Source organism: Branchiostoma lanceolatum, chromosome 5 (assembly GCF_035083965.1).
Source record: "Branchiostoma lanceolatum isolate klBraLanc5 chromosome 5, klBraLanc5.hap2, whole genome shotgun sequence".
Lineage (NCBI taxonomy): Eukaryota > Metazoa > Chordata > Leptocardii > Amphioxiformes > Branchiostomatidae > Branchiostoma > Branchiostoma lanceolatum.
The window spans coordinates 3,037,769-3,049,105 of NC_089726.1; the positions used below are offsets into that span (position 1 = coordinate 3,037,769).

At 41.9% G+C, this 11,337-nt stretch overlaps 2 protein-coding genes across 2 annotated transcripts; both read left to right on the forward strand.

The window, feature by feature from the left end:
• The first annotated feature begins 439 nt into the window (after positions 1–439).
• On the forward strand, positions 440–3,919 carry LOC136434424 (ragulator complex protein LAMTOR5 homolog). The gene is made up of 4 exons (XM_066427214.1): positions 440–564; positions 1,165–1,226; positions 1,869–1,986; positions 2,603–3,919. The coding sequence occupies exons 1-4, from the start codon at positions 530–532 to the stop codon at positions 2,667–2,669; spliced, it is 282 nt and encodes a 93-aa protein (XP_066283311.1). The 5' UTR covers positions 440–529; the 3' UTR covers positions 2,670–3,919.
• A 450-nt stretch (positions 3,920–4,369) lies between these two features.
• Positions 4,370–10,796, forward strand: LOC136434724 (uncharacterized). The gene is made up of 6 exons (XM_066427748.1): positions 4,370–4,811; positions 6,365–6,555; positions 6,716–7,899; positions 8,275–8,401; positions 8,867–8,955; positions 9,509–10,796. The coding sequence occupies exons 1-6, from the start codon at positions 4,451–4,453 to the stop codon at positions 9,753–9,755; spliced, it is 2,199 nt and encodes a 732-aa protein (XP_066283845.1). The 5' UTR covers positions 4,370–4,450; the 3' UTR covers positions 9,756–10,796.
• Positions 10,797–11,337: the final 541 nt, after the last annotated feature.

Below are 11,337 nucleotides of genomic sequence, written 5' to 3' on the forward strand. Positions count from 1 at the left end.
ATTCAACCAAGGCGGGTTTCCTTGATACAGCGGACTCAGACGACTCACCGTCAAAAGTCCATATGGCGTTAAATGTAGTCTACAGCTTCATCGTCATCGGATTTTTTTGCAGTGTAACAGTTTTGACAAGGACATCATATATGTACACAACGTCTGCTTGGTGGAGACAAACCCAGAAGTTTACATATCTGACCTTTGGCACTAACGCAAAGCATAGCGGGTAGGAATGGTCCTCTTTTTAAATTAGGTAACAATGATGCTATCATTCTTACGATATCACAATCAACCAAGATTTATTACAAATCATCGGAATTTTCATATGCATAATAATTTCTGCACGGTTATATCAATATGAAGTGTGACTTTTTTTCTTAAATTCGAAAGTAAAAACCTATTGTATGATACCACACCCCCCGCGTTACAATGGACTATTTCCCCCGTGACCTCTTCCTACCCTAACACGTTGGTGGTTTGTAATTCTCTGCAACTTGGACCCGTGTTGACAGTTCTCAGTACAGCACGTTTTAAAATGGAGAAGGAGTTGGATAAGCACTTGGAGGAAACGTAAGCGGTGATATTGTTTTCAAAACTAAGTTTGATATAGCCATGGCGACCGTTGCAGGGTTGTCTTGCTTGTTCGGAACACCCTGTCAAAATTATGTATAGTCGCCTCGGCCGCCCAAGAACAACACTTTGCGACTGCAAGCAAGATGACTTGTAAATGAGAATTGTGTTTCCACTATAATAGTTGATAATTTATTTCCCTGTCATATTTTTTTCACTAACCACTGTTTTCATTTGATAAAAACAATTTGGCACTATTTGCAGGATGTTGCTGTCAATAAGAAAATGTTTGCACTATTGACAGGATGTTAATTTAAACAACTTTTGTTACTTTTGACGGCACTATTGATAGGATCCAGATGTTCCTGTCATCAAGATCTTTTAAAACTCTTATTGACAGGATGTTCAGAATGTACGTAGAAATTAGCTTTCTAATTAGTAGGCAATCTCAGACAAGAATGGTCATTGAAAATCATTATCTTTAATCTATACTTTTTTATAGTGACAAGAGGATCTTTCTATACATGTTTAAAAGCTTCATGTTGATAGTTACATACACATGCATATTTTAAAGTTCATTGGAGTCCTGTATGCCTGCAGGATGACCACCCACGGTGTCCTGGGGACCATGTGTGCCGACCAACACGGCATGTGTCTGGGAGGTGAGTGAGAGAAGGAGGGATGGATTAGAGAGAGGAATGAAGTAATGATGGGATAGTTCCATCACACCACACTACAAATTATCTTACAACTATATCACATCATAATACAGACATCGCATAACTATATCACAGCACAATACAGATATTGTATAACTCGGAGCTGAGTATCACACCACGCTAGATATTGTATAACTCTGTTACAACACACTTCATATATCGTATAACACTGTCACACCACGCTACAGATATTGTATAACTCTATCACACCACGCTAGTACAGATATCGTATAACTCTATCACACCACGCTACAGATATTGTATAACTCTATCACACCACGCTAGTACAGATATCGTATAACTCTATCACACCACGCTAGATATCGTATAACTCTTATCACACCACGCTGCAGATATCGTATAGCACCATCACACAATGCTACAAATATCGTATAACTCTATCACACCACACTACATACAGTTATTGTATATAGACCACACCACTATCGATTACTGTCACAGATGAACCTCCATACGAATAATGTACAGGATTCATTTGAAATTCCTTGTTTAATGTTTAGAGACTGATTCAGGACACTCTAGAGCTCTTGTATCCATTCTAATCCTGTACATTCATTTCTTCAGCCAAAGGCTCGGTGTCCGGAGACTCAGCGGGAATGGTCACCCGTCTGTCCGAGCTGGTCGGGCAACTGGAATCTTCCTCGGAGGAGGATCCAATCATTTGCATCGAGTCGGACTCATCGTAAGTTTCACTGCAAGTTTTACTCTGACGTTAAGTTGGCGTAATGGTTATAGTGTTTGGCCCAGAACCCAGAGGTTCAAATCCCTAACATGTTACCAATGTTGTGCACTATTATAAATATATATATATATTATATATATATATCACATATCATCAGAGCAATGGCAATGAAAGTACGGATAGAAAGAAGACAATATGACGACATCGCTTTCTCTGGTTTTGTAATTCCCACAGCTTTTCATTGCTGGTACTTTTCTGCAGGCCTTTATGGTAACTTACACATTCACACACTCACACGTAGGTCTGCATGTCAGTATGTACATACTGACATGTAGACCTACGTGAAAGTCACAATTATCCCCACTAACCTCTGCTTGGAGTTGGATAGTACAAAATTGTGACTTTATTATCACATGCCCCATTTTCTTTCTGATGAAAACAGAGCATATGAAACAAGGTCACAATTTTCCCTACCAACCTCTGCTTGGAGAGTTTGCATCTTGTCAAAAGGGACATAAAAAGTTTACATGGGGCCAGGTAAGAATCATTGAGATTTGAGATTTTATTTCTGATGTAAACCAAAAACCAAATGTTGTGTTTTTTCCTGTCATTCCAGAACCTTGATGATCAAAAAGCATGATGACATCACCATGGCAATACACAAGGCCAAAGTGCCAACATAGAGAGGGTCGACATGTACTTCAATGGGAATTCTATGGTGCTGTACAGTAGGCTGTTAGCTAGTAGGGCGTCAGGGCGTCTTTTGTACAAAGAAATTAGATGGCCTGCTTTTAGAGGGGACACGAAGAGGACATGTTGTTTCCCTGGTAATTACATACACATGCACATTATCCTTGTATAAGAAATATTGTCTGTTCATACATTTACACATGTACAAAGAAGCGAGAAGAAGTCGACACTACTGGACTAGCTTAGTTTAGTAATACGTTTGTCTACTCTATATGTTTACAGCTTGTATTGTTGTATTATGTCCTTGTATGTTCCATGTGCTTAGTTAGACGACCTGTACCTAGCCCCTGGGGGCATGAATGCACCATAAAGGTCTTTCATTCATTCATTCATTCATTATTGTGTTCCTCACACACATCGTGACTGTTTTTTTTTCCTCATACCAGACACTTGGACATCATGAAAACTGATTGACATGTAATAAGCTACTGGGTAATTGTTATTCCATAGAGCCAATTGGGGAAGTCCCCCCCCCCCCCTACACACACACAAACACACATTTTGGATACCCTGTCTATAAATCCTAGGGAAAGGCCTGCTGCAAAAACATATGTATCCCTTTAAACTTGTGTGAATGCTGTAAAGTTTGTGAATTGTATGAATTCCTCAAAGTTGGTATGTATCCGTAAAACTCGTATGAATACTTAGGCACCCCTCTTGAAGGGATCAGAACATAAATGATGTATTGATAAAGGTAAAAAAGTTCTCAATTGATATTTCTGTCAGGATGTTCTCATTTCTTATCTTTGACAAATAGTTGGTAAAAAGCAAAGTTTGGCAAATGCATTAGAACATATATATGGGTGCATGGTGGATTTCAAATGGTGCTCTGTAAGTGAAAGAATATCAATAAGGGTATGAATAGAAAGCATGATCATTTAGTACTGCTTTATGTAAAGCATACTATCATATTGATACGCTCCTTAATTTGGTATTATATGTTACCTTGAAACTTAGGTAGATATACTTTTGTCGGTCAATCTGTATTGTGGGCAGGGCACAGGAGCACATGGCTTGTATAGATACCAGTATACTATCTTTCTGTATGGCTTGTTTTTGTTTTTTGTTTAAATTGTAGACATCTACTGATAATGTCTGCCATTCCTCTTAAATCAGTATTTGTTACTATTGTATGGTGTCATCATTCTCAATGATGGAGATTAAAGAATATATAATGACACTACCAGCTATGTCATTCTTGTTCATCCTCTCATAATCAGCCCTTTTGTTTGAACGATGAATGTACGACCGTAGCAAATGCAGGAAAAAGAGGGAAAAAAACGAGCTTTTCAATGATATATAACAAAAAAGGATTGAGTGACAATGGACAACGTTATGTAGAGAAACCGAAATTGAGTTCCAGATATTAATTGTTATTGATTATTAGTTTAGAAGCGATCACCTGAATCAGTGTTTTGGTTGGAACGACATGCCCACTCTCCAAGCAGAGGTTTGTGAAGAAGATATTGTGACTTTTTGATATCCCCCCTTCACGTCTGCATGCCTCATGTGGATAAGGATACAGTAAGAAGGTAACAATCTTCCCCCACCTACCTCTGCTTGGAGAATTCAACATGCCATGTTCACTCACCCGAATGAAAACTCTACGTCATCATGACCTATAACCTCGCTATAAATAAACCTCGGAAAACCCCGCCCACAGGTAAGAGAAGAGTCTTTGTTACCTGTGTCACCTGATCTGTCATGCTACAACATGGCGAGTAGTAAGGGACAGGTAACGTCGGACTTCGGGCAGCTTTGGGAGGAATTAAAATCTCGACCACTGCTTGACATCGTCGGCATCAGCTCTCTGTCCACCGTCGGGACGCTGTTGAACGTGTCCAACTCCGTGACTAAAGGCTGGGAGGCTCTGGCGGAGAGGTTAGGGTACAGCCGTGTGAAGGTAGAGGCGCTCCGACATGAGGGAAACAAGTTGTTCCAGAAGACCCCCGGCGCGCTGCTGTTGGAAGTTTGGGGAGGACGGGGTGCCAGCAGCACGCTACAGGTACTGGAGCAGGCGCTGAGAGATCTGGACAGACCGGATGTTCTAGAAGAGCTGCAGAAAGCTGCTAAAGGTGAGAGACCTTGTTGGATGATTAGCGACAAGGTCAAAATGACATCTTACGCTACTTCCGTTTTCTGTTCTTCCTCTTTTCCTTGAATGTTCAAGACTTCATTTACTTCAGATCCAGAGCTAGTCAAGCATCTACTCCAGACGAAGTTTGTGTAGAGAGAGTCGCTTTTCCACCTCAACAAATGATAGTAGAAACCAAAACAAGTTTGTGTCAAACAGGTGACATGACAAGCAGGTGTCACCGGGGCACTTCTACTTCCGTGTTACGTACGTCTGACGTCTTAACAAACTACTATTCGTCAGCTGATTTTGTTATTGTCGATACAGGACTGATCCTACGGGAGATATGGAATATGTTAATATCAATGTTAATCCAGCAGTGTGTTCGTATATATATCCCTAACTTAGTACGGGATATCATGGCTCCAAAATGTTTGTTGTGAAGGTACTAGTATATGTACGTAGTCAGCGCGATTCAGCTGTTACTTAAGATGCTTCCGCGTTTAACGCAGTTTCGTTGTTCTTTTTCCTTCCTAGATGGAAAGTAGTACGTTCCGTAACATCGGGCGTCCGAATCCCTCGGGCCTTTGAAAAAAATGTTTTCAGTCTGGTTACATTCCTGAAAAAAATAGTGTTGTTGTATATTCTCTTGTTCTGCGGTTTTTGCTCTTTTTTTTTTCAAATTTACTTCTGACTTGTCTTTGTGCATTTTTCAAGGTGCACTTTGACATATGTTGACCTTGAATTATTTAGTTCAAATATTTGATGTTTCCTTATTCGTGCCAGACAAACTTTATAAATAAATGAATAGATACAAGGTCAGTTGGCGGTCAGCGCTTACTTCCGGGTGCGCTGTCATGTGCTTCGATACCACGTCATCACTACTTTCCACCAATCACCCTCTACATGTTTCTGAGACTTACTCAGACTTAGATCCTCCCGTGCTTAGTGGCACATCGGGCAGCAAGCTTCCCCCATTCAGTGCGGTTTTGGGCCGGGACTTCTGCTCCTTTCAGGGTAATCCCCAGTTGGTCAGGGTCCTTCTGTATCATGTGTCTCCGTGTAAGTTTGGGTCTTCCCCGTTTTCTTTTTCCTTGTTTCTGAGACCAAGGACAAAAAATGCTGTATGTTCCGGTTACCCAACTGACCCTAGCAAAAACCCGCTGACCCTAGCTTTTGCTATAGTTTGGTCGACCGCTGGCAAGGGACATAGGTTTTGACAACTGAGTGATGAAATTCAAATTAGAATTCCTGTATTTCATATATTGTAACATCATATATGTTCATAGCCTTAATCTATTAACAGAGTGTGCAATACAGGAAGTCTGTTCAGAGTTCCATCATTCAGATGTCAGATTGGAAATTCTTCAATTTTATGTACCTTAGCATTGTTCGACTAAAAAGGCAGAGGGCCGGCAGGTTCTTAGGTTTTTGCTACACGTACCAAAGAGGTTAAAATCTCTTTTCAACCTCCTTGCTATACTAGGGTCAGTCGGGTAACCCAAAACACAATTTTTCCTATACCTTACCATGTTTTACATGTGTTTTCCACAGATGAGTGCGCCCTGTCTGTAACCTTCTGCACGGGCCAGCAGGAGAGGTCATTGACCTTACCTGGGGTCTTGGGCATGTCGACCCTTCGACAAGCGCTAGAGGGCGCTGTTAAGCAGACCGGACTGCGCACGGACGATTTTGAAATCCAGGGAAGTCAGATGACGTGGACTACAAGGGCAAAGGAGTGTAAGGTAAGTTATCACTGTTGCGCAAGACCATGTATTGAATGCCTCCAAACATAAACGTACCTGGGCATTTGGAGAAACCGCATTCCCATTTTTGTTGTTTAAAGATATTATTATTTAGTCGTTGTCGATAACTTATCAGGGATAACTTTCTTCAATTCATCAGGGCATACACCTTCGTCTTGTGAAGAAAGAATGTCCACAACCTCCTCAGCACGATGTCCCTGCCGTGAGAGAAGCGCCACCTACTGATTCTCCCCGTGAACTGCCGATTGTTGAGGAGAATGCCGTAAAGGCCGGCCTGAACAGTCGTTCCAGCAAGAAAGCGAACACGGTGTCGGGTCCAAACGTGAGAGACCGGCCGCCATTGCCTGTACGGAGAAGCCAGTCCGATGGATCTGCACTCCACCCGAAGCACCTTCCAAGCACCGGCACCGTCCCTCCGACTATCATCAACGTTTTTGCCACGCCAGGCACCAACATCCACATCGTCAACGAAAATTCTGCCTTGTCGGCTGCTACGTCATCTGTAGATGGCAAGAGTGTCACTTGTAGACCAATAGAAGCCAGTGAGTCATCTACGGAAAATGCAAAGGAAAATGTCCTTCCAACACAGCGATCAGAAAACAGCGCAGAAAGGAGCGGCCTGTCTTCGGCGGTTACAATCGGAAAGGAGTCTAAATCGGTAACAACTGAAACATGTTCTCCAGTTGAAGAGACCAAGAAGCAGACTGAACTTTCTTCCGGCATGCCAGTTAAAGAGGCCAAGGAACAAACTCCACCTCTGTCGGGCGTGCCAGTTGAAGAGACCAGGGGGGAAACTCAACTCTCGTCCGGCGTGCCAATTGAAGAGACCACTGAACTAACTCCATCTTTTTCCGCCGTGCCAATTGAAGAGCAAAGTCTACTTTCGTCCGGTGTGCCGGTCGAAGAGACCAAGAATCGAACTCAAATTTCGTCCGGCCTGCCAATCGAAGAGACCAGGAAACAAATTCTACTCTCGTCCACCATGCTAGTTGAAGAGACCAGGGAGCTAACTCCACCTTTGTCGAAAGAGAACAAGGCTACGTCTGGGAAAGCCTTTCACAAAGACCAGGGCGGTTTTGCAGCCGGTAGAAACAGTTCTGCACCCAGACCGCGTGCGGAAGTGGCTACACAATCAAACGTGCGGCCAAAGTTACCACCAAAGCGAACCAAATCCACTGTGATCGCACCTCAGGTCGCACAGCAGAAGGAGGGATGCTTACAACACACTCTACAATTTCAGGATGATGACTACTCACTTCCGCTAGGGGGCGTTGGACAGTATGCACGTCCACCGCGTACTTCTGGTTCTATCATATCTGACAGGTAAGTGTGTATGTAAGTTACTATAATGCTGCTACCTTTGCCAAGAAGCTTGTGTTTTTGATTATCTTTTTGTTTGTTGATGTGTTTGCTTGTTTGTTTGTTTGTTTGTTTGTTTGTGGTCAGCCTAACTCTAGAAGCTGTGGATGGATATTCATGATACCAGGTAGCAGTCGGCAAAGAGAAGGACAAGTTTTTCGATTTTATACAGTACCTGCTCTATTTGCTGTCACAGACATGTAGATCCCTATGATGGTCATTTTTTGGGTCATCTTTCTGGAGCAACTTTTTCAATGTACTCCTTAGAGTATAGAGACTTGAGAACAGGTGACTTGAGGTGTTATTATAATCACTTGAATGAACGTTCTGTCCCAGCAGACCCTGCGGCGGTAGTTGCCATGGTGACCGTAGGCGCAGGGTGGATTCCGTCGTTGATGACGTCACCTGGCAAGAGGTAGCCAAAGTGCCCGGCTTCCATCGCCACATACCTGACGACCCTGCCGCGGTATGTGCTGTTTACAAAGAGCCCTGAGCTTACAAATAAGGTGTCCTACCGCAATTAGGCCGTACCATTGGTTTGCATGTTATATTGCGCAACTTTTATGGCCAAAAATCCAACAGAGAAACAGTTTTTGTGGAGATGTTTTGCTTTCTACTGTGAGCACACTTCTTCGTGAGGCACTGAAAAAAAATGTCACAAATATCTTGACTTGTGCTCAATATGATCGATCATTCTCCACGGATAAAAAGGATGCTTAATAGGAGTGAACATTTACTTACAGTTACTCACCACATGAAGTACTAAACAACTTTTTAATACTGCGGGACAGGGAATATAAGCTGATGTTTCGACTGACCTCTACATCATTTTCATGCGGGCCTCGCAAAATCTCACTATGAAGAATTATAAAGAACAAGCGACTCGGTGTACTGATTGAAACGTTAAGTACTGCCCCCCCCCCCCCTACAGATCCACACCTTCATGTTCAACTATCTCCGTGACGAAGGCTGGTACGTCATCAGAAAGTGTGCAGACGACAAGTTAGCAGTCAGCGTGACGTAAGTGCACTAGAAATAAGTATTTGCTAGGTTTGAGTTTCACTGTATTTCTAGGAGTTAGCCAATATGTTTTTTGTTCGTTTGTTCGCTTGTTTATATTGCATACCCGGTAAACCGCCCCAATGGCGTAACATACATGCTGCATATCCGGTCATATTTATTTGATCCAGTCAAAGCCTTTATTTATTTCTCGTGTGTATATGGTTAGATCAATCAGAGTTGATCATGCCAGCGCTGCCGACAGTGAACGTTCTGTCCGTCTGTGGCACCCTTGCCGAGTCGCTCGTATGTGGTTTCCGACTGGATGTCCTTAAATGTACCAGATTGCCAGTCTTAAGATATTGTAGCAGTACTGTAAATGCAGAAATGTTCGCGGTAGTTTTATGTTCGTTGTTTTTGCTGTGAACTCTTAACCGCGAACCACCGCAAAAATCCGTTCCATTGTGTGACTATAGTGCTACTATTGTTTCAAACGCGAACTCAAAACCACCGCGAACACTCCAAACTCAACATCACCGCGAAATTGAATCACCGCGAATTCTATTTTTCTCAGGTACCTGGGGGACATACGGCACTACCGGATCCACCGCGCGGGCGGACGGTTCTACTTCCGGAGGGACGAGTTCCAGGCGCGCAGCCTGCACGAGCTACTCGAGACCTACAAGTGGAACGACCTTCCCGCCAAGCCTGCCGACCGCCCCTCCCCCTCCTCTCGGAACACGGGCTCGGCTCAGAGTCCGTCCACCCCGCCAGTCCCCACCAGGGACAGGGGCGTCCGGCTCCTCAAGCCTGTGACGTAATGATAGTCATCAAAGTAAAAAATTAACTTGAAAGTTCATTCTTGTTGGTAAAGATGAATGATTCTAGATCAAGGTTGAACTGTATTTTCCAAAACACACAAATGTTTGACTGATCAACAGTCTTTTTAAGGAATGAGGGACAGAGACTTCTGGCTTCTAGAGCCAGTGACATAATAATAGTCAAAAGTATAAAATTAACTTGAAATTTCATCTTTGTTCTTAAAAATCATTCTGGATCAAATTTGAACTGTAATTAACGTTACCAACACACACTAATTTCGACTTATCAACAGCCTTTTTGGAATGAGGTACAGAGACGTCCGGCTCCTCAAGCCTGTGACGTAATGATAGTCGTCAAATTGAAGTGTAAAAACAACTTGAAAGTTCATCTTTGCTGGTAAATCATTCTGGATTAATGTTCACTGTAATTTCCAACACACAACAATTTTCGACTGATCAACAATCTTTGTTAAGGAATGATCCCTCAACAGAGACGGAGGGCATCATAGATCTTATAGAGGATAGATTTAAACGGTTTCGACAATTGATATGATCTATTACAAATTAGATATCATATCCACAAATTTAGAAATATCTGTGTTTTTGTTTGTATATTTGTCTCCAAGAGTTGTTCTTATTGTTGATGCCATGCGTTGTATATACCTTCTATACATTTATTGTTGTGTTATAAAGTTTATATAAAGGACCCTTGAACAATGACCTCCAATCTACCGTAAACGTGTGATTTGTTCTAGGAACATATCTTCTAGCCTAAGGCTACTGACAGGATCATCCTGTCAGCAGTAGAAATAATTGCACTACTGAGAGGATCATCCTGTCAGCAGTGCAGATTTTTCCACTGCTGACAGGATCGTCCTGCTGACAGGATCTGATATCTGTGAGGGAAAATTAAAAGCAGAACACAAGTCTTGCTTATTTTCTTGCAGATTTTCTGTATTTCACATTTGGTTGACACATTAAGGCTTTAAACAGTTGATGTAGGAATGTGTATTAAACATGAACTTGTTCTTGTACAATGCATATATGTATGAATATGATGTTAAAAATACCAGTGTCCTGGTGCATTCCAGTTTTACAATATTGTACAGTATTTGTTTGATTACTTCGGCCGAAAAAAAACTAAAAAGAGAATCCCTACATACCGACCCTGCCGTCGATACAGAAACTGGAAACACAACCAACATTTCTTTTTCTTAGGCCTGGATAAAATATAATTATAAAAGAATACACTAGCCTACCCCCATCAGCATTTTATAAGAGTCATGTCAGAGTTACAAGTACCGTTCTAATACGTAAACAACAACGACACGGTATGGAAACAAACGATGAGCTATGCATACATTAAGCGAGACCAAACAATTTTCTGATGATTTTTAATGAAAATCAACCTGGTTAACTGAATCTTGGTTTTGTTTAAAATACATTATGTATATTCAGGTTTCTTCATTTTGTATGACAATGTAACGTTGAACACAATTTAGCAGTTTCTGGACTTTTAAAGACCATCTGAAATAAAACGCGTACAGACATGCATCCGAGAATATTCACAGACCTATCAATT

What these genes read in the sequence shown, in the direction of transcription:
- LOC136434424 (XM_066427214.1), top strand. Translation starts at nt 530, where the DNA reads ATGGAGAAGGAGTTGGATAAGCACTTGGAGGAAAC. An exon ending in GATAAGCACTTGGAGGAAAC is followed by an intron (nt 565 to 1,164) that starts GTAAGCGGTGAT and finishes GTATGCCTGCAG; the next exon opens with GATGACCACCCACGGTGTCC. An exon ending in ACACGGCATGTGTCTGGGAG is followed by an intron (nt 1,227 to 1,868) that starts GTGAGTGAGAGA and finishes TCATTTCTTCAG; the next exon opens with CCAAAGGCTCGGTGTCCGGA.
- LOC136434724 (XM_066427748.1), top strand. Translation starts at nt 4,451, where the DNA reads ATGGCGAGTAGTAAGGGACAGGTAACGTCGGACTTCGGGCAGCTTTGG. An exon ending in GCTGCAGAAAGCTGCTAAAG is followed by an intron (nt 4,812 to 6,364) that starts GTGAGAGACCTT and finishes TGTTTTCCACAG; the next exon opens with ATGAGTGCGCCCTGTCTGTA. An exon ending in CAAGGGCAAAGGAGTGTAAG is followed by an intron (nt 6,556 to 6,715) that starts GTAAGTTATCAC and finishes TCAATTCATCAG; the next exon opens with GGCATACACCTTCGTCTTGT.